The sequence below is a fragment of the Macaca nemestrina genome, chromosome 5 (genome assembly GCF_043159975.1).
Source record: "Macaca nemestrina isolate mMacNem1 chromosome 5, mMacNem.hap1, whole genome shotgun sequence".
NCBI classification, from domain to species: Eukaryota; Metazoa; Chordata; class Mammalia; order Primates; family Cercopithecidae; genus Macaca; species Macaca nemestrina.
In genome coordinates this window covers 172348033-172375394 of record NC_092129.1, presented here as the reverse complement: position 1 = coordinate 172375394, position 27362 = coordinate 172348033, and the positions used below count along the sequence as shown (strand labels likewise).

The 27362-nt window shown below is 43.7% G+C and overlaps 1 protein-coding gene across 3 annotated transcripts in view; it reads right to left on the bottom strand.

Moving 5' to 3' along the window:
* ADTR (androgen dependent TFPI regulating protein) overlaps nucleotides 1-26915 on the bottom strand; it is a 66415-nt gene extending 39500 nt beyond the window's left edge. For 2 of the 3 annotated variants that reach the window (XR_011624030.1, XM_011742522.3), the window contains exons 1-4: nucleotides 26782-26915; nucleotides 25368-25692; nucleotides 14718-14852; nucleotides 12719-12820 (exon numbers count right to left, since the gene is read on the bottom strand). Coding sequence is in view for 2 of the 3 variants with exons in the window: in XM_011742522.3 (XP_011740824.2) it covers nucleotides 12719-12820; nucleotides 14718-14852; nucleotides 25368-25520 (390 nt within the window). In the remaining variant the exon portion in view is untranslated. Of the gene's footprint in view, nucleotides 1-12718; nucleotides 12821-14717; nucleotides 14853-25367; nucleotides 25710-26781 lie in introns of all 3 variants that reach the window. The other variant, XM_011742523.3, reaches the window with a different exon arrangement.
* Between the last annotated feature and the right edge of the window lie 447 nt (nucleotides 26916-27362).

Sequence of the window (27362 nt, the reverse complement as noted above, 5' to 3'; positions counted from 1 at the left end):
GAAGGGGCATTTGTGAATAGGATTTGAGTTATGAGATGGTCCATTTCCTGATGACCTGTACCTGAAGATCATTAGATTATATGCATTGTGCTCTAAAAGTTGCCATCTAAAAAAAAAGAAGCCACTAAATCTAAGGGTCATTCTCATTGGACATGCAACTCGATCTTCCAGTTGTCAAATATTCAACAAATGTTTCTGAAGTGCCTTTTTTTTTTTTGCCAGACTTACAATTTCTGTGATCCTGATGATATTTTAAAGCTTCTGACTCTGACATTAGGTTAGTGAAGTATTATTTTAAAATATGTCAGTAAGAGTATGCATATTAATTAAAATGTTCCCATATATAAGCCTTAAATTAAACTCTCTGTGCCAATTGGAGACAAAAGACCTTTATTAAATACTATTAGATAGGTTAAGTATTTTACTATTTCTGCCAATCACTGCTAAAAAATAATACTCATTGTCAAGCATGAAATGGGTAAAAAAGGAAATCTCATCTTATGATTGTCTCTTTGAGTCATATATCTTAAGATGATAGCAAAACCAGCATTTGCAAGCAACGGCCACATCCTACTGCCCCTGATCAGTAGGCCTGTTATCATCAGGGTTGAATTCTGTTTCAATGCCATCATAATTCCATTGCTGGTTCTCTGAGCAGGTAGAGGCAGGATGCACCAACACACCTAGAGATTTTTAGTTAATCAAGGTGCTCTGAAATGGCATCTGGGGCCATTTTAGGTGTCAGCCACTGTTAAAAGTTTGCAAGTACACACTCTGCACTCAGCGTAGAATTCCTGAGATCAGTGATCTGAATGAGAATCAACAGAATCCCAAATTTGAGCAGACATTTTACTCACACTTCGATAGGTACTGCCGGGTGCCCCTGTCTCTCACATGGCTTAACATGCATGAGCTTCCTAGAGACAGAGCTCTTTCTTGTCCTCATTCCTGCACCCCTCTTTAGCTTTACTCCAGTGTAAAGTTTTAGAGGAAATGATAAACCATCAAATGCATGAGAGTGACAGAAAGGGGATGAAGCCAGGGTAAGCAGGCCGATGATAGGTTGTGAGAGTTGATGAGGTTGAGGAGGGAGATGGCAAAACAAGGACCTTCTATATAAATGGACTTGGATCTTGGATCGGGAGAGAAAGATAAAGGGCAGAGTTGAAAATTCAGAAACTCAAGATGAGAAATATCTAAGAGCTAAGGATCCATGTGACAGACGTGTAATACATGGGCAAGTGTAATTATCACATCAAGAAGACTACCAGGAAATGCCCTGCAGAATTATTCCACTGACTGGTAATCCAAGGACCTGGAGGTGGGAGGAAGACAGAGGAACTGGACAAATTCAAATTTCCAATTAGGCACAAGCGGCTTCTTAGTAGGCAGAGAAGATGATGAGACTAGGAACAAGGTGTGGGGGCTGGTTGAGAACCTGTCAGCAGCTCCCTATTCAAGGCAAGGACGGAACTCCACAGCCTACAGTGTGTCTCCCTCTGGGGTTATTAAGCAACTAGAAGCATGACAGGGCCTTTTCCGTGCTGGCTATTTAATCAGGAAGAGGAGTGTCGGTTCTAACCTGGCAGAGAAGGCGCTCTCATCCGCCCGGCAGGCTGCTCTTGGGGATGTTTCATGTCTGTCTTGAGATCATGGGAGTCTGGCTCTTTCCTTCCACTTAGATTTTTAGTTTTTGCTCTTAGTATTTCAGAGACAGTTAGGATCTTCTGTTATGAGTTTCTCCAGCCTGGTTATTCTCCAGCATCAAGTCATTCTTCCCGTTGGGGTGTTACACGTGGTTGCCATGGAAGTGAGCACTGGTTGATTCACACAGGAGAGGGACTCACCAGCAAGCCCTCAAGGGCACTGAATAATTTTAATTACTAAAATTCCTAGTAACTTCTCAGAAGACATCTATACTTTTTTGGTCACTAAAAACCTTTGACCTTGAATGAGAAATTAGAATTTTTTTTTTTTTTTTTTTTTTAGTGTTTAAAAAGCAGCCTGTTGATATATGTTGATAATAGGAAATCACCGAATAATGGAATTTTTAAAATATGCTACTCTTGAGCATACATTGGAAGTTCTCTGAATTGGGATTAAAAGGAGGGAAAAAAAATCGCGCTTTCTTCATCCTGGTCCCTGCTCTCCAGAGATGAAGAAAGCAGACACAGTGAGTGCCCAGTTCTAGCTACGGAAAACCACCAACGGACTGGTTGTCCTCTGGAAGTGTTCACTATTAGACTTTCCTCTGTTTAGCTTAAGATTTCTTGAGAGGCAAAATGGCTTTATGGTGGTTATGCAGTTACCTCTGCTTCCTAATCCCAGTTTAGCTTCTGATTTCACCGTGGCATTTAAGGCATTCAACGTCTCAGTGTTTCCCAGGTGAATGACAGAAAAGATTCCAACCTACTCTAGGTTAGGAAGTTAATGGAATGATTTTTTTAAAAAAGGGTGGCTAGAAAGTTGTTTCAAAACAAGGAACCACCCGTCAATAACACTGTAGTGCTAAAACCTGAATTGATATTCAAGTAAACATACGGGTGTGGTTAATGATTCCACTTTATTTCTGCTTGGGAGCTTTGGTACATGTTCAGCAATGCTCTGAACAAGGGCCTTTCTCTCAGGATGCCATGGAGACATTCATACATTGGCTTAATTTATGTGTCTCTACTCTCCCTAGACTCACATGAGAAGTTATTTCCCCATACTATTTCCTGGTCATTGTTGCCAGTCATGTTTTCTCTTTCTCATGTAGACCTGGTCTAGAATATGGCCAGAGCACATTTTAGAATTTAATGGTACAAGGGGGCTGGACACAGTGGCTCACGTCTGTAATCCCAACACTTTGAGAGGCTGAGGCAGGTGGATCACTTGAGCTCAGGAGTTCAACACGGTGAAACCCCATCTCTAATAAAACACAAAAAATTAGCCAGGCGTGGCGTGGCCATGTGCCTGTGAGTCCAGTTACTTGGGAGGCTAAGGCTGCAGTGAGTGATTATGCCACTGCACTCCAGCCTAGGTGACAAAGCGAGACTCCGTCTCAAATAATAATAATAAATAATAATAATTTAATGGTACAAGGGATGGAAAATCACAGTTGGGTGACTTGATGTGAAACAGTTGCTTTTGAGATTGTGATTTTAAAGACATTTCATAGGCCCTACCTTGGAAAAGTGTCATTTAAAAAATGCATTGAGAGGTTACCACTGGGGGAAACTGGGCAAAGAGTACACAGGACCACTATGATTTCTTACACTTACATGTAAATCTACAATTATCTCAAAAAAAAAGTTTAATTAACAGTGAGTTAAGGAATAGAGTAAAGGAAAACTATGCAGATAGTAGATGCTGGATATGTGTTTATACAAAGATTACAGTGGAAGAAATTTATTTTTTTCTGACTAGGGGACTGGACTTGCCTTGAGTAATGGATGTATTAAATACATGAGTATTAGAGAAAACACAGGTTTATGACTTTGGATCATATTCTAGACCCATTTCTATCACTAATCAGTTCTGTGGTCTTGGGAAAGTTGAATAAACTACTCAAACCTCAGTTTCCTCTTCTGTAAGGTGAGCAGTTTGTAGAGATTGAGACATTTCAGCTCTATGATTCTGGGTTGACATTTATGTCTCCAGGAAACAACACAAAGGAAGATGAATTAGGGCTCACTATTTGATAGCAACTAACACTGACTCAGATCACTACTGAAACAGATTACAAGCAATTTACAAAGACAGTGAATGTTGTATTAAACAACAGAACCAAAATGGGCATTTTAAGAATGTATTAGAAATATATTTTTACTCTCTTCTTCTTTCACCTGGAAAAAAGAATAAAGGAAAACTAATATACAGTATAATTCCAGTGTTTCCCTACAAAAGAAATGTAGAGTCTGAAATTCAGGGAGAGCTTTTGATTTTTTCAGTAAATCATGGAAATGATTCCAACGCTAACCCACCCTGTATGACGGCAACATCTCTTAAATTCCCCCAATCTTTTACTCTCTAATCTAATTACGAGCACTTGAAGGTAGAGACTATTCCAAGTTCAAAACCTTCAATCAATTTCCTTTGCCTACAGAACAGAAACAAAATCCTTAGCATTCATGCCCTTCAACATCTGACCCCACGTCTCTTTCCACACGAATCTCCTGCTTTTCCCCTCTTTGATACCTTTGTTCTTGCCAAACTAACTATACTAAGTTAAATAGTGTCCTCAAAATTCATGTCATTCCTGGAATCTCAGAATGTTACCTTATTTGGAAACAAATGCAAATATAATTAATTAAGATGAAGTCATACTGGAGTAGGGGGCCTTAAACCAACCTGGCTGATATCCTTGTAAAAGAGGAGAAGAGGCACATATCTGCAAGGAGGGAGAGGTAAAGACAGACACACAAACAGGGAAAACGTCATGTGATGACAAGGCAGAGACTGCAGTGATGTGTCTACAAGCCTAGGACTGCTGGCAACACCAGAAACTGAGGAAGGCATGCAGCAGATTCTCCTCTGGAGCCTTCTGAGAGAGTACGGCTCTGCCAGCACCTTGGTTTCGGACATCTAGCCTCCAGAATTGTGTGAGAATACATTTCTGTTAATTTAAATCACCCAATTTGTGGCACTTTGTTATGGCAGCCTAGGAAACAAATACGCTGATCTACTTACTCATGGTGCCCTGAGCCTGCCTTGGGCTCAGACATTTCTCTCCTTTGGCTCATTATTCCTCATACTTGGACATCACTTGCTGTCTTTTCTACCCAACCTTTGCACCCCAGCTCAAATCTCCAACTCATTCATCACCTGTTCTAACCTGTACAGTGGGAAGTGACTTTCCCTTTAGAAGTATGCTCATGGCATTCATTGGACCTTATCCTGCACTCTTTGACAGCACCTTGTGGCTTGTTCTTTGACTTTTTACTATTTTCATGATGGGAATATTGTCTTTTATCCCCTGCTAGCCCAAATAGTGCCCATTCTGTGCTCAGCACATGATGAGATTTTAATGAATATTGGCTGTTGTGTTAATGCTTTGGCAGTGATACAGCATCACTCTTTAAAACGAGAATCCCATATGTGTAGCTACATGAAACACACAGTCTCCAGGTTTTCTCCATGGTCTCTAAAGAAAGTGGCTTTTTAATACCTACATGAAGCACTTCCGGGTGGTGCTGGTACATTGAAAAGGTGGGGCAAGGTGGGGCATTGATTCTGGCTGCAAAAAGGAACATCTGGTCATGATCCATTAGTCTGCTCTGTGATAGTTCAGAAAGCATGTTCTCCCACATCTTGAGGTAAATAAAGCCTTTACTCTCTTGCTTCTCTTCTTCTGATCCACTTGCCCTGCTTATGTTCTAGGCCAGTGTTGCAGAGAACGTAATTGAGGCCAATATTTCTTTAGGCAGTATGGAGGAAGGGCAATCCTGCTCACCCAGCAGGGAGTGAGATGGGGCTGGTGTAGTGACTCATATCATTGACATTTGCAAAGGGAGGCCTACTGTTCACTAGCAAGATGCCAAGCAGAGTCTCTTTGTTGGGCCCCTTGGAAGACTGACATTTAGCCAGCAATTCTCTTTGAGGGAACAGGGGCAGAGAGGGGAAGTGGAAGGAAAGAGGAAGAGAAGAACCTTTTGGAAAAACCTGATTTGACATTGTCAATATTTGGCAATGTGCTGTCACCTTTATCAATATCCTACTGATCACTACTTATTAATATCCTTTGAGATCTGATCTCCTTCTCTGACCAGCCATTCTGAGCTTTACCTTTTCTACTGTTACTACACTTTGTGTCTGTATCATACAATCTCTATCGAATTATATATGTAGTGCCTTACTTTTTCTATTGATAGGTAACTGCACAACATTTTTTTTTTAAAAAAGAAAATACTTAGAATAGAGGTCACTATTACATGAGCTTAAATAATTTATTGCCACTTTTATGCAACAGAACAAATGGAATCTTTTGCTATACCTAGTATAAGAGAGCCTTTTCGAAATTGGGGTGGAAAGGGTTATAATTCAGAGACCTAGGTTTGTATTCAATGGTGTTATCTTATAGCACAGGAGGCTGAATAATGGTCCCCAAAGATGTCTACGTCCTAATCCCTGGACCTGTGAATATGTTAATATGTTACCTTGCATGGCAAAAGAGACATTGAAGATGTAATTAAATTAAGGATTTTAAGATTAAGAGGCTAACTTGAGTTATCTGGATGGGCCCATTGTAATCACAGGGATCCTCATAAGAAGGAAGTGGGAACAGCAAAGGTAGAAAAAAAGGTGATGTGAAGATGGTGGAAGCAGAGGCTGGAGTGATGTGCTCTGGAGGAGGAGGAAAGAGCTATGAGCCAAGGAAGGTAAGTGGTCTGCCTGGAAGAAGTAAGGAAACGGAGTCTCCTCCAGAGACTCTAGAACGAATGTGACTCTGCTAGTACCTGAATTTTCTCCCATACAACCCATTTTGAACTTCTGACCTCCAAACGTTAAGATAACACATTTGTACTGTGTTCAGCTATGAAATTTGCATTAATTTGTAATAGCAACAAGCACACCACTCTGCTCTCTCACCCTGTTTATCTATTGTGTGTTTACTGCTTATCTTCCCCACTGGGATGTGTATATAGTCCATAAGGACAGAGCATAACCAAGGCTCTATCTTCTCCCCACACACTCTCAAAACTGCCCTTGAACAGGTCACAGCAAGTACCAAATTGCCAAGTCCGGTGGAAAGGTCTGACTCGAGTCCTCTTACAAGGTCATCATATTCACCTCTCAGCAGCTTTGGACATAAAATACTTCCTCTTTCTTGAAATATTTTTACACTGAGTTCCCGGAGACTACACGGCATTGGGTTTTTCATCCTAGCTCCCTAGCACCTCCTTCTCGGTGTTCTTCGCTGAATCCGTCTCCCTTTCCTCCCAACCACTGAAGGCTGGAGTATTCCAAGACTTAGTCTCTTGGAATATCTTATCTAACCATAACTACTCCCCAGGTGATTTTATTAAATTTAACTTTAAAAACAATCTGCATAAGGAAGATAATCAGATGTATGTCACCATCCCAGAAAGCTACCCTACACATGTCCAAGCTAGAGCAGTATGTCCAGCTGCCTGTTCCACATCTTGACATCATTATCTAATAGGTGTCTCAAACTCACATGTCTAAATGGAACAATTGATTTCCTTGTTCATAATCCTTGCACCTCCCTAGCCTCTGTATCCACATTCCTTCCCTGCGGCTTAGGCTAAACATCTTCTATCTTTCTTTTTGCCATATGGATTATTAAGTATATATATGTATGTTAGGGAGGTACAAAGAAGGCGTCCCTGAAGAGGTGACTTTTTCTATCATACTCAGAATAAAATGCCAACTCCTTGCAAGTCACATGAGGCATAATCTGAACCCTGGCTACACCCTCTCATCTCCTCCCTCCTCATTCTGAACCAGCCACGCTGGCCTTCTTGTTTTTTAGAGATGCTAGTATTTCCTTGGAGGCTTTTTAAACTTGCTGTTCTGCCTGCCTGAGCCTTTCTTCTGCCAGAATGTCCTGTGGCTGTTTCCTTCACTCTATCCAAATTTTTATTAAAATATCAGCTCATCATAGAGGCATCCCTTGGCCACCATGATTTCCCTGTACCCTGTTAAACCTGCTTTTTTTCCACACACACACCCACTCACACACTGCTCTGTTCTCTCACCCTGTTTATTTATTGTGTGTTTACTGCTTATCTTCCCCATTGGGATGTGTGTATAGTCCACAAGGACAGATCTTTTCGACGGTCTTGTTCATTGCTGCGTCTTCAGCTCTTAGAAGAGGGCCTTGCACATAGCAGGCATCTGATAAATACTTTTTAGCACTTCCTTATGTTAAAATCAAATGTCTTGCTTATTATTATATATCTTAGCTATATTGCATATTAGATTAGGTATGTAATATCTCTTTTAAATTTCTTAAGATTAGGGACCATATTTGATGTTTTTCTTGTCACCCACATAAGGACACAACAACACAAAGCACATACGAGTGATTTTCTTCAAATGCATGATTCTTCATTTTGTCTTTTTGATTTGAACTCAGCAGTGGAAACCATCTGGGGGCCTTCTTTTCAAGTGTACGTTCAGTTACGTCAGATGTTCTAGGTAAGAGGCCCATAAATGGAATTTGGAGGGCTCATGAGCCTCCTAAAATTGTACACAAAATTTTACGGGTATTTGTGTTTTCCTGGAAAAACAGTCTATAGATCTCTTCAGGTTCACAGAGGAGCCTCTTCCGTAAAGGTTGAAAACCACTGAGTTGGACCAAGATATGCAGACTGGGTGACCTATGCCCAGGGCTGGGGCTGAATTGAGGGTGAGGAATCAGGAAGGGTGGGAGGAGTTTGCAATGCTTGGGATGAAGGGTGGCTGACCTTACTCACCCCTACTTAGCAGCCCAACAATTTCACACCAAGCTTATGGGTGGCAGAGAAAAATCTGTGTTTGGGTCTGAATGCTAATAACAACATCTTGCATGCTATGACTGAGGAAGAAAGTAGAAGATTTTAAGTTTTACTCCCTGGGCATTTTGACTTCCCAGCACATCCCTGGGAGAGGGCTCAAAGGCCATCCAGGCCAACTAGCCATGCCTTGCTCATGAGTTACAGCCAGGCCAGGACACATGGGGCACAGAAGCCCTCCTGTCCATGTTCTTCCTTCAGCAATAACCATGTCCCTCCGCATAACACCACCTATGCCACCGCCTTGTATTAGCATTAAGTCAGTATTTCAACTTTGTGTGTGTACATTAGACTTAACCAGATTTAAGACTGCCAGATGTCAAAACCCTCATTCAGTATCAATCACAGTGTCACACAGGTAGCGGTGCTTAACTACTCTTTTTCAAGTGAATAAATGACAACATATTAAATAACAAGGTGGCTGTATTTGGGACTTTCTCCAATTTTAAGAGCCAGGGAAAGTCCTGTCTCTCAATAGCAGATTGTTTTGAAACCCCCATTAACATCAATGAAACTTTTTTAGTTCTAGGACTCTGTGATCATGGATTGAGAATAAGCCAGTGGATCTTGGCTGGGAGTTCTTAAGTTTTACATGAGAATACCTTATATTCATGCAGTCCTTGACAGTTGTTAAAGTTTGCACACACATTCTCAATAATCATGTACTATTTTCAAAGATAGAAGGGGCTCTGAGGAGTTCTCTGATCTATTTCACCTCTCCTTTGGGGCAACCCGAACAATTTAGGTTGATTTCCAGAGAAATAAGTCCCCCAGCTCCCCTCCGGTTAGGATCTGATAATTTTCTCAGTTACTGGGAGTCCGCTTACTGCTATTTAAATCTGTCTGCTCTGATTCTATCTTTAGTAAGCATTTAGATAAGACCTGAGGAGTTAATGTTTTCCTGGCAAAACCTGAAGGAATACTTTGCTGTTCTTTCCCTTGTTTTATGAAGATTGGAGAACTGTTTAGCACTAAAACAGTCAGATTGATCTACTTTAATTAAGGTGCCCTGTCCACGGTGGATGCAAATATCTCACTGATGTTTCTATTTAGTCTGAATACACAACAAGGGCAGGAAAATGTCTGTTAGAGACACAATCCGCTTAGAATAGTCCTGCTGCAATGACAAGTTTCCAATGAGCTACAAGGGTTGAGCTGGGAGCGGTCCAAAGACTTGATTACTTATGAAGGTCCTACAACCACACGGTGTCCAAGGGGAGAGTGGTATTTCTTACTTTGACAGATACTACTCATAACAACTGGGGCAGCATCATAAACGGCAATGGGGAAAATATTCCAAAGCTAAGGCTAAAATAGCAAACATAGGGAGTGTTGAGAAATGAAAGAAGCTTTCAGGACCGCATGGCGCTGGTGATGGAAGGCAATTGTTCTACTGTGGAAAGGAAAAAGGAGCCATACAGGGAACAGGGCCAGCCCCACGCAGAAGCACTTAGTACCAAATGTCCAGCCGGACTGCCCATCATTACTCTGGCTGCCATAGTGGCGATTTCCCAGAATTGTATTCCTTCCTTTGGACCATCATGGACAGGCACTGGCAAAATGTGGGAAGTGTTAACAAACTGACATAGTAGCAGCCATTTCTACCATGAGTTCACACTAGTATTTAAGAACTTGGCAGAGAACATTCCTTGAGGCAATAGGCCAAGAAGATTTAATAGTGAGGACAGAAAATGTCCAGAACAAGGAACACAGTCTAGAAGACAGAGATGAGATATAGTTATTAGGACACTTAATTTGGAGCAGACGTCAAAAGAAGGCAGGAAGTTTGGGGATGACTGCGTTAGGGACACCCAAGGCCAGTTTTGCTGATACCAACATTTTTCCTAGAGATGGATCTGTTGAGAGTTTCTTCAAATTAAGAGAAACACAGAAACGTCTGTACATGACCTAGGGTAGCTTCCTCCTCCTCTTCTCTCCTTGTCACCATTGTTCCACTTCCTTTGACCCTTGCTCCTTTTCTCTGAGGGATTCAGGTTACTTGAATGACCAAAGGGCAAAGGGATAAGGTCCACGGCACCCCTCAGCTTGTGAGGCACAAAAATATTTAAGGATCTCTGTTGCACAGTATTTGCCTTGCTAATTAGCTCATGGATGTGATGTATGTTATCCAGCCCTCTGCTTCCAAAATTATCACAAATCCATATGGCTGTTTACTTAGCAAGGTCACAAATATTGGGCACCATCATCATAACTATTTGAAAGAAATCCAACTTTCTATCAACCCTAAAGTGTTGCGGGGGAGATGGTAGTCATTATGAAAAAAAAAACTACAAGATAAGCACACAAACCTTGAGAAGGTGTTTGACAGGTACATTTGGCCCCACAGAAAAGATACTTACAAGATTCTGCCTTTTTATTATTTTAGTAACAGCTAGCTCAGCCAGTAGTTTCAAATCCCTTCATTTTCTTAGAATTTTGGCTTAGCAGCATACAGATGAGGATTCGGGATTTTTTTTTTTTTTTAAGTAAGAATTCACACTTTGCTATATTGATCAAGCAAAGCGAGGTCCTTTTGACTGCCTGGTGAATTATGAAACAAAACCAAATCGAATCACAAGTTCTGGACTTAGTGTAGCAAAAGGCAACAAAGGGTGCATTAGCCTCAGATTTCCATCCTAGCTGTGCTTCCTATGAATTCAGTGGCCTCAGGCACATCACTTATCCTCTCCGAGCTTTTATTTTATTTTTTTATTTGTAAAAATCAGGATTATAGTAGTTCTCTAAAGAAGGCTGTGTGAATTAAATGAGCCCATAGCTGAGAAACATGCTTTGTACAATATAAAGTACCATTTCTTATAAAAAAAAAAAAAAAAAGGGCAGGAATATTCACGACATCAGTGTTTCAGATTAACATTCATGGGAAACTGGGAAGGTGAAGAGTTTGACATGAAAAAGTTGAGAGGAGGAGGGTTCCTGAGAGGTCAGACTTAGTTAACGCAGTTCTGGTCCTAAATTCTGAAAGAGTTCAGAGCTGTAGTCTATTAGTCAGTCAATCATCAATAACTCACTGAGCACAAAATTTAGGCTGAAATTAGTTTTTTTCTGGAGACCAGGGCTCGTGGCAGGGGCAGTGTTAGTGGACTGAATTGTTTTTCTGAGTTGGTCATCTTGTGAGTTTTAAGACCATGGAAAGGTGGGCAAGAGTGAGGGTAGAAGAAAGTCTGTGAGTGAACCTTTGAGGAGTCTTGACATGCCACTTCCTTGTGCCTTTCCCCTGTTTTTTTGTTTGTTTCTGTTTTTTTTGGGAGGGGGGCGGGGGGGTGGAGTTTCGCTCTTGTCGCCCAGGCTGAAGTGCAATAGTGTGATCTTGGCTCACTGCAACCTTCGCCTCGCGGGTTCAAGCAATTCTCCTGCCTCAGCCTCTTGAGTAGCTGGGATTACAGGCGCCCGCCACCACGCCCGGCTATCCCCTGGGTTTTTAAATGTCATTAGCTTTACAGAATCTGAGACCTTTTTATAATCTCCTGATTGATGTGGAAACACATTTGTAAGTATTGAGAAGCTGAGTTAGGTCTTTGAACAATTACTTTGTTCACATTGTGCCAATGACTCAGTTATCCTCCTCCAACCGAGACCTGGACAACCTCATGCCAACCCTGCTTGTCTGGGTCCCTGTTACTGATATTCAGGTTCTAGTGACCTAAAAATCTGAGAACAGGCTCTGTTTACTATTCAGCCTCTCTAAAACACAAGCCTGAATAAAAAACCAAATGGAAATGTATTCCTAGAAATATGTAAATGCTAATCCCATTTGTGATGCAGAACCATGACAAAGCGTGTTACTTAAGTAACTGCTGCTCAGCTATGAGATATTCTTTGGATGTTGGGGTGGGCTTTTTTTTAAAGCTTGCTTGATTTCATCCATACATTGGAAGTTTATGACATATTTGCAGAAATCGCTTCTCTTTCAGGCCTGCCCTCTCAGAACTGTGTGTCTTTTCAATGACTTCCTAAGCAACATGGCAGACTCTCGCCTGGACATCTCCTGTGTTCTCAGTAGACTCACTGTAATTATAGCACTGGCTTGTGTTCATTTTGTACCTTCAATATGCCCTTTAAATAAATAGTGATGGGGTGGAGAGAGAGGGTGAATTGGATGCTGAGAATTGAGACATTTGGAAACATAAATAAGGCACTTTGGAGTTTTCAGTACAGAGGCTATTGGTGTTCTATGTTCACTGAATTTTCCCCTCACTCACCATTGCATGATTCAGCCATGCTGGGATGACAGTATCTAGGACCTTGGGGTAAATGAGATCTCGATTGTAGAGAAAGAGGATCCAGAATGCCAAAAATACAAACTGGAAAATAAAACACAAAAAATAGCATCATTAGGCTTGGCTTTCTAAGATAATCAAGGAAACACAGCTAAATAAAAACAGATAACCATTTTAAAGATATCTTACATATACCTTATAGGAATGTAGAACATATACATTATAGAAATTCTACAATAAGCATTCTTCCCTTCATTTCATTGCTATATCTGCTCTTTCTGGGGATTCCTCAATGTGCCAGAGAGTTAGAGATCAATTGTTTGTCATCGTGGCAGGCAGAGAAGATATGAATAAACAGGATTCCCAGACCACTAGTCATTTATTTTAACCAATAACTTCTTTTTCTAAACTTTCACCAGGAATGCTGAGAGTAGGCACATGGAGTAGCTTGAGTCATACATGTTCCTTGTCCACCCTCTAAATAGGCATGGCTAGGGGAAGCAGGAAGGCTGAGAATCATAAGTGCCAAGTTCCCAGGAAAGTGCACAAGCTAGTTGACTGAGGGCTAGATCTCCCTGGTGCTCAGAACTTTGAATTGATCTCCTCTTGTACTCCTTGACTCTCTTGTCAAAGCATCGATCCTCTATGCTACAAAGTCAACGCAAAGATAAGGAAGTTAAAAACTATTAAACTTCTGATCTTCCTATCTTCTGACATTTCAAAGGCTCCATTTCTAAGCCTTAACAAAATAAACAGACTTCATTGTTGATTTTAAAAACTTGACTATAGCCAGACTTGGTGGTTCACGCCTGTAATCCCAGCACTTTGGGAGGTCAAGGCGGGCAGATCACTTGAACTCAGGAGTTCGAGATCAGCCTGGGCGACATGGCAAAACCATGTCTCTACCAAAAATACAAAAACGTAGCCAGGTATGATAGCACACACCTGTAGTACCAGCTACTTGGGAAGGTGAGACAGGAGGATCGGTTGAGCCTGGGAGGTTGAGGCTTCAGTGAATCGAGATCACACCACTGCACTCCAGTCTGGTCAACAGAGTGAGACTGCCTCAAAACAAAACAAAACCCCCCAAAACCAAAAAGCTTGGTCATTAGAAGATTTTACATGGGCAGAGGTAGAGGTATCCTGCAAAGTAATAGGTATCCGTGCTGTGTTATCAGAGAACTCATTAGTGCTTGGAGAGTTGCATTTTGCATTTAAGTTTGAAGTCTCCGTACTATAGGAAGCAGGACAGGTAGAAGAAGGTAGTCATTTCTAATTATAGGCCCTGCTGGGCAGCTGGCATGCCTGATCTCTGTTTGTTTCCATTCTAGCTAATGAATGGAAAACATGAACAATGTCATAGAAATGTGGACAGCATCAGCAAACAAGCTTACTGTCCCTGGCATATGTCTCACTTCTTCCTGACATCCATCCACTCAGCAACATCAATGAGGCACCCACTGTGTACCCCATACTAGGCTATCTTTCTCTCCTTGGTTGTCTTTTCCATGTGCCACCTTTGAAGGTCTCATATCTTTTTTCAAAAAAAAAATTACTTGATGGTTTTCCACTTGCAGAAGTAACATATGCTTATTGTAGCAAGTGAAACAAGATGTATAAAAGGGGAAAATTAGTCATCTCCCCTCCTAGGGCTCTCCATTCCCATCACCCTGATGGAACCAAGGTTGTCTCAGTTGTATTTTGATTAAGAAAGGTCTTTCAAACTTCCCCATTAGACAGCAATAAGGACATTGTGCCAAGCCTTTGCAGAGGTACAAAAGCTAGTGATAAATCTGATCACTAATGTGCCCTATTTCCTAAAGACACTGGGCAATGTGGTGCAGTCCTCAGACAGGACATTGTTGTAAATGCAGTGGGTGTGGTTTCCTATTATGAGCTCCCAAACAGCTTGCCTGCCCAGGAGAAGCTTTTGTCCATATGTACATGTCTGTTAGATTATGCACACATCTTTGTAACTTACTGTGGATACAGGGAAAGCCAGTATGGTGAAAAGCAGGTCTCTGAAGGCAGTTAGGAACTTAATGTCTTTTCTCCCTTTGATTCTTTTCAGCACATCATCCAGGCAGGTGACCCCGTAGAAAATGGTCTGCAAGAGCTAAATCCATTACAACAAATGAGGGCATTTTCATTTGCTTTAATTAATACCTTCTTCACTGATGGAAAACTCCATCCCTCTGGGAGTAATGTGGCTTTGAGAGGGGTTGGCTGTTGAGTTGTTTTGGTTGAGAGCCAATTCAAAGGTTGGGCTTCCAGCTCATTGGGTCCTGACCCTGCTCGCTAAGACTGATTGAGTAAATTTGTTTAGGGGATAATAATGTGTACAGTATTTAGTGTAATGGACTTGAGCTAACATGGAAACAAAATAAAGAGTCAGCCTAAAAGGGGAACGTAAGGAGATAGATATCTTGGTGGCACAGAGGTTGGAAGAACCAAATAAACAGCTCGAAGGCAAAGAGGCAGATACAGGGTGGACGGAGTCGGAGTCTTCCTGGGAAAGAAAATTAGGAAAAATGCCTGGTGCTGAAATCTCACTAGAGAAACTGGAAACAGGTCAAGAGCACCACCATGAATCTCTGCGCTCTCCCAAAAAAGACACACAAAATGGTGCCTTGCTTAGCCGAAGAAGAGCCGGTGCACTTTCTTCCTTAAATAGGGCACCTGTAGGCCTCACAAAGACAATCTGGCCGCGGCAGCAATTTACATCCAAGGCTGTTTACAAAGCAATTTACATCCAATTTACATCCAAGCCATGAGCTCTGGTGGGTTACTAAGTGCTGTGTGGTCCCCAAAGCCAGGACAAAGAGAAGGAGGGTATTTTTCAAGAAAGTAATATGATATGGAAGGCAAATTTTGTACATTCTTACCGCTTTGCACAATTCTGTGGTTTGTCATTTAAGGACTGGTAGGTCATGGAGATATAGAGTTTGCAGGGGTTTAAGTTAGGCTTTTGACAGAATCCATCCAAATCCTTAAAAGCCCTGGACTGGTACAAGAGGGGTAGTCTGGACTCTGCTTTTAGGGTATAAGTCAGGAAGGTTCTAGAGTCTGGGATGCTGGGCTGGTGATTGATCAAGGTGGCTGTTGGGGAACAATCTCTGAGCTCTGGACTCTAGGAAAGACCTAGCAAAGTCAGCCACGTGCTGTTCCTGGGCTGAGGGGGTGGGTAGGAGAGGATGCGGAGGTGGATCAGACCAGTTGCACCCATCACCCTGGAGCGTGTTAGAAACGCAGGACCTCCATCCCATCCCAGACTACAGAGTCAAGATCTCTGGAAATGGGGACCAAGAGTTTGTTTTTTAATAAGTTTCTCCAGAGCTTGTTAAAGATTGTTTATCCAGGTGGGATGAGGGGAAAAATTGAAAAACTACCTATTGGGTATTAAGCTTATTAGCTGGGTCACAGAATAATCTATACTTATATGACAAACCTGCAAATGTACCCTTGAATGTAAAATAAAAGTTAAAAAAAAAGAAATTTTTGGCCAACCTTATTAACATACACTTTACAGAATATAAAATACAGGTTTTAAATACGGAAAAAGATTATTTAATCTTTACGTAGGCTAAAGTTCTAGAACCATTGAATGAGACACAAGTTTAGCACTCAAAAATCTTACTACTCAAAACCATGAAGCGGCCTTTTATTCATTACTTGGTATGTGCCAGGCACTGAGCTATGTGTTTAATTCTCATAACGACCTTATGAGCCAAGTCCTATCATTAGAACCCCCCGCCCACTACCATTTTACAAATGAGGAAACAAACCTGCCTAAAGCTTCCTGGCTGGTAGATGCCAAACCCAGCAGTCCTGCTCTTGAGCTAGACTTTTAAAAAATAAAAAAAAATTATCAGGTTTCTGAGCATAGTTCAGATAAAGCATTGTGGGAGGTCAGAAGGAGACAATTATCTCCAGGTGGGAGAATGAAAGACAACTTCACAAAACACCGAGGCCTGATTCCCACCCCCAGAGATTCTAATTTAATCAGTCTGGGGCTAGGGCCTAGGCGTTGGGATTTTTAAAATCCTCCCAGGTGATTCTAATCACGGGTGGCTGAGGCTGAGAACCACCTGCCTGGAGGAACTTCCGTTTGGAAATTCAGACCCTGCAGTCTCAAGAGAGGCGGGGTTGGGAGATGCAGGCTGTTGAGCCCTTCTGTGGAACAAGATTGCAGGAAAGGGAGAGAGGAGAGAGGGGAGAACAGAAAAGTAGGCTGCAAACAGCAGGGCAAGGTCCTTGTCTAAGGGACAGGAGAAGAAGGGGACACGAAGGTACTAAAGAATAACTAGGGGGTAGAAGAGCAAGAAGATAGGAAATCATGGGCCCTGGGGTGGAGGAGGTTTCGAACCTGAAGAGGGTGTCTCAGGGAGGGGTGGGGCAACAGCTTTAAATGGCATGAAGAGGTTGCCACCCTAATACTTCTCATTATTGCTGGTGATTTTCACATTCACACCCTCAGGGCTGCAGAATTTGGATATGCAGTCATTTGCACAGGGAGTTGGGAGAAGCTCCCTCCTCTCTCCCTCCCCCACCAGTAGCCTCACCTCACCCTGGTTTCACTTCCAGCTGCTCAGGTCGCAGCAGGCCAGGCCGCTGCTGTAGTTAGGAAGAGCAGGCATGGGCTTGGGCCCAGGGGAAGAGGCCTGCGCTGTTCTATCAGCAGGGCAATTAATCCTGTCCTGAGCCTGGGCCAGGTCTGCCCTCTCTGGGGAGAGGCCACCTCCGCCCGGCGTGTGAAGTCCATGTGACCCGCTTTCCTCAGGCTGGAGCTTCCTAGAGTCATCATGAGTCAAGCTCCTCCTGACTTTCTCCTGCCTCTCCCAGTCACAGGATGTGGAAATCGGATTGGGGGAAAGAACGCATTACTCAGCTCATCTGGGCCTTCTCCATCAATAAAAACTTGCTTCACACCTCCAACTTGCCAATCCCCTCTCCACCCCAACTCACGAAGGCATATGGCACACGGGCATCTCTGGATGCCCACGGTGTGTGCCATGCTGCCCTGTCGCCATTGAGCTTACTCAACATTGAGGCATCTTTGTCTGAATTCACGAGAAGCGTGTGGAACCCCCGTGTAGGGGCTCAGAGGGAGGCGCTAGGGAGCTGCCAAGGAAAAGAAATCTGCAAGAGCTGGGGTGTGAAGGGGCCTCAAGGAGCAGCTGGGGCACACGGAGAGTGAGAGGCCAGGAGCTCCACGGGGAGGCTTCCAGGAGGGCAGCAGGGACAGGTGTGCCTCAGCCCATCCCACCAGAATGGTCTGCTCATTCTCCAAGGACGATGCAATGTTTATAAAACTCAGGATGAGCTTGACTCACGATGACAGACGGAGCGATCAGGGGAGGCAATGTTAGCCGTTACCGGCTGAGTTACGTCCCTCACCACCCACCACCAAATTCATATGTCGAAATCCCGACCTCTAGGACCTCAGAATATGACTGTATTAAAGCGGTGATGAAGTTAAAATGAGGTCATGATGGCGCACCCTAATTCACTATGACTGGTGTCCTTATCAGAAAAGGAGGTGAGGACTGCGGACACACGCAGAGGGAAGACCACGTGAGGACACAGGGAGAAGGTGGCCATCTGCAAGCCAAGGACAGAGGCCTCAGGAGAAACCGACCTTCCCCACATCTCCAAATTCCAGCCTCCAGAACTATCAGAAAATCAATTTCTGTTGTGTAAGCCCAGTCCGTGGTACTTTGTTATGGCAGCCCTAGGAAACCATACAGTAGCATTAAAGTATGACCGCCACAACTGGCCTTCTTTTAAGACTCTTACAACAAAATTACTATCATTTACATTTCGCAACTATTTTGGCACCCAGAAAAGCCCCGACGTAACGGCATCTACTTAGTCAAAGTTTATTTCAGAGCTGCTGCTCCCTGATTTATCCTTTCTCCTGGTTCTTCCCTAATTCTGTTCCCACTGCGTGTTCCGTGCCTTTTCCTGAAATGCTGCTGCTCTGAGTTCGTTAGCTGTCTTTTGTTTCTGTTGCTGGCTGACAAACTAACACCTGCGACAAAGCTGAATTGACACTTTTCAATAACTAATGCAATTCAAAAAACTGCAGTTAAAGGATATTTAGTTTTTACATTCATGTGTCTTCACAAACCCACAAAAATCTTCAAACTGTGGAAGCTTAGCCTTTCTAAGTCATCAAGCTTATTCTCTTGCCTTTAAGCCAGAGCCTCCTCTCTTTAACCTACCTTAGGAAACGAGAATTTCTTCAATTTAAAAAGTAATTCCAGGGAGGGAGATCCCACAAGTTTCCTGAGCAAGACATTACAAGTCTTATTGGATGAGTCAAGTAATCCAACACTGAACTCAGGACTGTGCCTGACTCAGCCAGGCGGGACTTTCTTATTTCTCTCCTTTGAAATGACGCAAGAATTTGCAGTGGGAGATTACACCAGAAGAAAACAGCAATTGGGGGCTGCGATGAGCCCTTTATATAATGGCGGTGGTTGTGTTTGGAGCAGGTACTTTGCCAAGTATATCTGTATTCGTATGGAATATACGATTTCCCTCATCATTCATGCACATTTAACTTAAGAAACTGAGATTAAAGGATGAAATAAAGAACAAAGGAGGAGAAAGAATGTGCAGAACACAGTTGGGAATCATGAAGAGAAAAATGAGACCAAGAGCATCGAGGGACAGGTTGGAAAGAAGTACCAGAATGCTTGGCCAGTGTTTCATAGCTGAGGACAACGGGCGTCAGTACAGCAGTCGGGTGGCGGTGGGATAAAATACCTTCATGATGGGATGGTTTCCCTAGAAAGGGGCTCATGCCTGTTAGAACCATGTTCTGGTCCTTCACTCATTCAACCGACATTCACGGAATGTCAGTTAGGTACCAGAAATTGTCGGTTAGGTACCAGAACATAATACAGGCCTGGGAAAGCTCTGTGTTAATGTCTCTCTCTGGAATTAGGAAAAGAAGAAGTGGAAGAAGATGATCGAGAAGGAGAAGGAGGAGGAAGAGGAGAGAGAAACCTTTTCTGTATGTTTGGTATTTTACATGATGCAGGTCAGGTTCCGTGGGAAACAATCTGAGATTCTGAGATGTGCCTGCAGGATGTTCACCGGGGAATGCTCTCGGACATCTACGAGAGGGAAAAAGGGAGCAGGATTGAAGTGGGGAGACTAAGTGCTGTGCAGTTGCGTGGAATCAGCTGATCCCTTGAGGAGCTCTGAGCTGAGTTTCTCCTTCAGAGCTGTCCTGGAGTGCAGCCTTTGCATCCCACATTGGATGCCAGTTATCGCAGGCAGCAACCCCAGGGAGGGGCCTAAAACTTGGTCAAGGCAGCTCCTTTCTGCTGAGGGCAATTCTGGGAGGGGATCTCAGCTTTGCACCATCGGCAGCGAACACTCCTTCTGAGAGCTGGGGACTGAGTATCTCAGTGCCGGGGAGGTATGAGGATCTGGGTGCCTTATCAGAGTATCCACTACACATGAGAAAACTGAGGCACAGAGAAGTTAGGCAACTCACTCAAAATCACACAGCATGTGAGCACAGCCAGTGTTCTGGCTTCAGAAGCCAGGCCTTCAATCACTCATCTCTATACTGTGTCCAAAGAACCTACCAAAATGCTGTCACAGTTGCTCAATAACTTATAGCTGCTTTATTTTGGGTGCTGGTGGTGACTATCACATAGTTTGATCAGTCCTTACCCTTTCAGCTATCGAAGTGCATCTTTGTGAGGCAGAAATAGTTAAGTGTATTTGACTCTATGGAGCTGAAGAGTGCCATAGGGGCTGGTCGCAGTGACTCACACCTGTAATCCCAGCACTTTGGGAGGCCAAGGCAGGCAGATCACAAGGTCAGGAGTTCGAGACCAGCCTGGCCAACATGGTGCAACCCTATCTCTACTAAAATACAAAAAAAAAAATTAGCCAGGCGTGGTGGCGCATGCCTGTAGTCCCAGCTACTTGGGAGGCTGAGGCAAGAGAATTGCTTGAATCTGGGAGGCAGAGGTTGCAGTGAGCCGAGATCGCGCCACTGCACTCCAGCCTGGGGGAACAGAGTAAGAATCTGTCTCAAAAATAAATAAATAAATAAATAAATAAATAAATAAATAGTGCCATAGATTTCTTAAGGTTGGTCCCCCAAGTGTTGAAGTGGGTGCCATATTGTAAATTCAACCCCATCTTCTCACTGTTCACAGGCTGCCTTGGAGTTTAGACCCATAGAGGCCTCCCAGGTCCTCTGCTCCCCTAGCCCTAGGCCAGCATCCCCAAGGACCTATGTGGTATTGCCACTGTTGTCATCATGAGAGGTTGAGGGTGATGACGATGGAGCTGCCTGGGGCTTGGGCAACTTATGAAAAGGGAGGGAAAGGTCATGCTTCTGTTGTTGAAGGGGGTGTTGGGGGCGTGGGGAGGGAGGGGCCCACTCAGAATCTCCCCTGGAGATCCCAGTTATGTGGCCCCACCTCTCACAATGTTTCAGAAGGAAGTTTGTCTTTAAAAAGAGGAAATCCTATTAAAGTGAATGAATTCTGTGAGCCAAGTTGTGGCTGCTGAGCCTTGCCCTAAACCCCCTAGTTCATATTCCTTGGGATTAGGGACAGTCCCTGGATGGAACTGGAGTGGACAGAGAGCAAGGGACACAGCATTTGTGGAGGATTCAGGCACTGGATGATCTGAGCCAACTTGAGCAGCTTGAGGACAGCCATGGCACTGCCTTGGTCTCACGCTCAGCCTCTGGGGTTCCCCATTCTGCATGGCTGGCTGCTGGCTGCTGGAGCCTGCAGACTCTACCACCAGGACTGCCTGGTGCCTGTGGGCAGCTACAACAGGGAGGGCAGTGGCTTGACAGTGGCCTTCTCCAGCTGGGAAGATGGGGCATGCAGCTCGGGGAGGCAGAAACAGGAGCTATGAAGGGGAAGGGGGTGGATGACTCCTGCTGGCCTCCACTCCCTGCCAACCTAGGTGCTCAGTGAGGAGACTGATGTTCTACTAAGTCACCCCCCTACATCACTTTCTCTACCCAGAGAAGTTCACCATCACCTCCCCATGTTCTCTCCCCTCTGTCCACCGCCTAACACCATGCTGATGCCATTCTGAGTGCCACCTGTCAGATCATTTCTTCCCCATGGCTACCCTATGGTTTGGTACTATTTTTATTTCTGTTTGACAGATGTGGAAATGAAAGACACAAAGAAGTGCCTAGCCCAGGGTCTCAGGGCCAGTAAGCAGCAGGACTGAGGTACCACCCAGAGATCACAATTGTAACCATTGTGAAATATCACCTCTCCCTCCCAGCAGATAATCAGTGGCCCCTTCAGAGTTTGGTTACTCCCTTATTAGGCAGAGACTCCTATCTGTCCTCTCCTACCTTAGTCAGAGATGGGTCACCCTGACCAATTCCCAATGGCACCTTAGCTACTACCACCAACCCCAGGGGAGTAGCGCAGTGCAACTCCTGTCTGCCTCCCCTTCCAGTCCCCTGGGATAGCTTCAAGGGGAACTGGGGCAATGCTCAAAATGCCAGCTGGCACCAAAGGGGGCTTTGCTCTTATGAAGGGGACACAACTGATACTCAGCCAATTAGAAATTCAACCTGTTTACGAGGAGGTGTGTAAATTTCCCGGTAAGCAGGATTGGATACTAACTTCCCCAAGCTGAGGTAAAATAAATAGAAGAATGTGAGAGCAAGTTGTGAGACCTTTATGACTTAATAAACACAACCACCAATTAATTAGTCACGACTGAACACTAATTAATCCTTAGGAAACACAACCATTAATCAGCCCTTGAGATCTCGAGAGCCAGACATTTTCAGGTCCAATATTTGACCTTAAGCAACATATTTGAAATCTACATTAAATGGATCCTCTGACATACACTCAACCCATCTTCACCAGTTGGGAAGCATTTCATTAGGTCGCACTTTCAAGATGACTCCTAACGGAGCTCAGAAAGAAAATGACCACAGGTAAGCCCCTCTCCGCTTATTTATGAGGGCCAGAAAATACCAGAAGAGAGGGACTGCTCGATGATGCAGAAAGGCTGAGGTCACGTCAACGTACCAAGTTGCACCTTTATAATATGTGGGTATCCTGTGCCAGTCACTGTGCTGAATTCAAGGTAGAAATACAGACAGGGTTGGCAAGGACCTAGGAGAAAAAAACTTCTGTTTTGGAGCCAAAGTTTGATTGGAATGTTAAGACTCACACGGCAGGGAGAGAGGGAATTAGAAAACAATACTGTACAGGAATCAGCAGAGACTGAGAGATGCTGTGACAATCAGAGAAAGGAAAAGGAAATTTGGGCTGGAGTTGGTCAGCAAAGATTTGGGGGGAGTATATGTGATTCCCAATGTTCTATGAAAGAAGCAATGTGGTGAAGAGGGGTAAGTAGGCCTCTCTTCTAAGGATAGAGAGAACATTGGGCAGAGAAATGACAGCAGGAAGCCCAGGGACCAATACTAGTAAGATGCAGTCCCTACTGCAGAAGAGACCAGCCTCCCAGGGAGAGGGAACCTGAAGGCTGGTTGGGCAGGTGAGCCCTTGAATGGGAGTTTGACATTGGGTCCACGAGGCAGGAGGGAGCCACTGTGGTTTCCTGAGCAGCAGACCACACGCTTCGATCCAGGTCATGGTATAAAAAACAAACCAAAACCAGTGCTTTGAGAAGATTAATTTGGAATCTGAGTGGCTGGATTGGACCGTGAAAGGACAGTAAAGAGATGATATGGTCATCCAGGTAGGCTTAATATGAGCCTGGAATGAGAGAGACAGTAAGGTTGAAGAAGAAAGGATGAACTTAGTAAAAGGAGAAACTAATAGGATTTGGTAGCGGATCAATTAGGGAAGCAACATTGGGATTAACACTAGGAAATGACAGTATCATTGACAAGATAAGAGACTTTTCTCACTCTTGGAAAATGAGGGCTCTCGGAAATGTAGGTGAGCTAGAATTAAAAAGTCAGGATCAGGCCGGGCGTGGTGGTTCACACCTGTAATCCCATCACTTTGGGAGGCCGAGGCAGGGTGGATCATGAGGTCAGGAGATCAAGACCATCCTGGCTAACACGGTGAAACCCCGTCTCTACTTTAAAAAAAAAAAAAATTAGCTAGGCGTGGTGGCAGGCGCCTGTAGTCTCAGCTACTTGGGAGGCTAAGGCAGGAGAATGGCGTGAACCCGGGAGGCGGAGCTTGCAGTGAGCCAAGATTGCATCACTGCACTCCAGCCTGGGTGACAGAGCAAGACTCCATCTTAAAAAAAAAAACCAAAAAAAAAAGTCAGTATCAGTTGTGTATGTGTGTGTGTGTGTGCATACAAAGAAGTAAGGGAGCTGGTTAATGAGTGCGGTGATAAATCTATTCTTAGCCGCACGTAGTGTGAGGCAGGACATTCATACTGGAATTGGATTTGATTAGAAAGTCAGTCCTGACTACAGACACGTGTCTCTTCTAGTTGACTGTTTTTCACAGAAAGCCAATAGAGACACAGAACTTAAGGGTGTGTGTGTGTGTGTTTTGTTATTGTTGTTGTTTACTGTGGTACTCCTAGTTCTACAAAAAACATTTTTTGTTTTGTTTCTGTTTTTTGTTTTGTTTTTTTTTCATAAAATTCCATGATTGAAACAGGCAGTCACCTTGAAATTTTCAAACACACTAGAGCTGTGTTCAGGGTTCCAATTTTTCAGGCCAAAATCAAGAGGCCACTAACCAACCAGTGAGGAGGAAGCAGCCCCTTCGGGCCTCTTTGATTTTAACTCTCTCCACTTCCACCTCCTTAGCATTTCAGAGTGTCACAGTTTCTGATCACATACATTCTCTGCTTGTCAAATGAGGATTATGATTCTGAAAACAGATGTTTATGTGGCACCCAAGATTTTAGTCAAAAACCTCAAATATTAATTCACATCCCCAAATGATTCCCCATTCTTAGTTTTTAACTTTAAAAGTATTTTTTTTTTCCTATTCCTTAAATATTTTTCGTAATCCGCTTTTCTCCCATTCATTCACACTTCATCAGAATGCAGTCAGCCGGGTTAGGAAGACAAGAAAGGATTAAGTCATAAGCTTGGTTTTTAAATAGTTGAAAATGTGTATTTGCCATTCGGTTGGGTGATTTGTCCTTTAAGATGGAGCCTGAACCTATAAAAAATTGAGGTGGGAGCTGAACATGGCAAAATGTGTTTGCTTTTCTTAGATAAATCTGTTAGTCTGTGTGTGCTGTAAAATGGCATTATTCCTTCATTGGAAATTACACTTCCTACACAACATACGCCACTCTGCCTTCTCTTCACAGACTTCCCCAAGCAAAGTTCAAAATGCCTCCTGCATTTGTGGTTAATCCCACGGTGAAACCATTAGCATGGTCCCCAATTTTGAGCACATCTGAAAAGAGCTCCAAGATGAGATTTTTTTTTTTTTCAAGAGAGCATTTAACAATGAGAAAGCACAGAAATGTAAGTATAGATCATTTCCAAACTGGGTTTATCAGAGTCAATTGTTAAGTAAACCGAAAACTCACTAATGGTGAAGAAGGAAGACAGATAACAAAATTGTGTATTTAATCAAATCCAAAGATGTTATGTGTAGCAGCCCTGATATTCTAGAGAAGTGGATCGGTTCCTGGTATGGCCATATGGACTTACCAGATTAAGCAGCGTCAGGTATTTCCACCTTGCACCATTTGCAAAGATTTTGGGTTTCACCTTGTCTTTTCCTTCCTGTGAGATGTAATAATTGAGGAAAGTATACCAGCTCAGAACAAGGAAGTGGTATATGCATGTAGAAGTCTTCGTCATGGCTAGTGCTGACCGGCGCACGGTGAATGTCTTGAGTAGTTTCTGGCGTCCTTCTGTGGGTCAGAGCTGAAGTCCAACAGCAGGCCTGTGAGCTATAAACCACACCCCTCTGGAACTGAGAGTTCCAACACCGGCTGAATTTGGTTCTGTTTTAAGCTGCTTTCCTGAAAAACTTCAGAGACAGGGTTACTGCTGTTTTTCAGATGCCTGCATTTAGATAATGATAGATAATCTGTAGATTTGCATAAAATACAACATGTGGGCTTTGAGAAGGGCAGGTAGCAATCAATGCAAGAGCTGCACATTGTACCGTTTGACTAGGGCCCTGGGGCAGGGGCATGGTTAAATGAAGTAATCATGAAATAGTAGGAAAATCTAACAAAATACCACCACGGTTGTATTCTCTTTTCTTTTCATTTGCATATAACAAGGAAGTTGCGGCCGGGGGCGGTGGCTCAAGCCTGTAATCCCAGCACTTTGGGAGGCCGAGACGGGCGGATCACAAGGTCAGGAGATCGAGACCATCCTGGCTAACCTGGTGAAACCCCATCTCTACTAAAAAATACAAAAAACTAGCCGGGCGAGGTGGCGGGCGCCTGTAGTCCCAGCTACTCCGGAGGCTGAGGCAGGAGAATGGCGTGAACCCGGGAGGCGGAGCTTGCAGTGAGCTGAAATCCGGCCACTGCACTCCAGCCTGGGTGACAGAGCGAGACTCCCGTCTCAAAAAAAAACAAAAAAACAAAAAAACAAGGAAGTTGCAACCTTATCTCTTGAGAAAAGGAGGAGCAGGTTGATAAAACAGATCATGGGTGTGTTTAGGGCATGAACAGTAGAAAGGAAAAGTGTGTTGTAATTTTGCTCCTGAGGCCTCTGAGATTCTAGAAAGTCTGCAACAACCTTTGATCCCCCAGGGAGCAGTTCCAACGGTTTCTTTTCTTTTCTTTCTTTCCCTTCCTTCTTTCCTTCCTTCCCCTTCCCCTTCCCCTTCCCCTTCCTTCCTTCCTTCCTTCCTTCCTTCCTTCCTTCCTTCCTTCCTTCCTTCCTTCCTTCCTTCCTTCCTTCCTTCCTTCCTTCCTTCCTTCCTTCCTCTCTTTCTCTCTTTCTCTCTTTCTTTCTCTTTCTGTTTTGTATCTATACTCTGGAGAACCAAGAGTAACCCAGGGCTGTCCCAGACACTCCATTTGGACAGGCATTTCTGTGCCCTGGGAGGGAAGAAGCAGCTTAGGAGGTGATCGGTACTGTGGCTACCACACCAACATACCTGACTTTAGACGTTGCTGGGAGAGGGTAAGAGTTCCTGCTCTGCCATGATTAGGATGAGACATGGCTGGGCGAGTCAGCGTGCAGGACTGGGCTCTGACTCAGGCTCCACAGAAGGGAACTTAGGAAGTGGATGCCTTGTGACATCGCCAGCTTGTTTCCCTGGGCAACTGACTCCGAGGGGTGAGCAAATCCCTCAGAGAAATGCTCCTGACACAGTTATGTAAGTCTGTAATTGGTGCTTTTTAATGACTTAACCAGGGCTTAAAAGTACTAGCAGAAAGAACTGTAGGCTGGACAAGGGGACAAAACATAAACAAACCCACCTCCTAAGAGTCAACAGACTCCCAACATCAGGAATGGGAGATGCGAGGAGAGCAAACCCGAGCCCGCCATGGAGGTCTGCATTGTAACCATGTTTTTTTCATCTGTTGGGGCTGCTATAAAAACATACTGTAAACTGGGAAGCCTGGAAACCACAGAAATTTATTTCTCAGTTCTGAAGGCTGGAAGTCCAACATTAAGGTGCTGACAGAGTGCCTGGTGTTTAATGTGGGTCGTTTTCCTGGTTCATAAATAGTG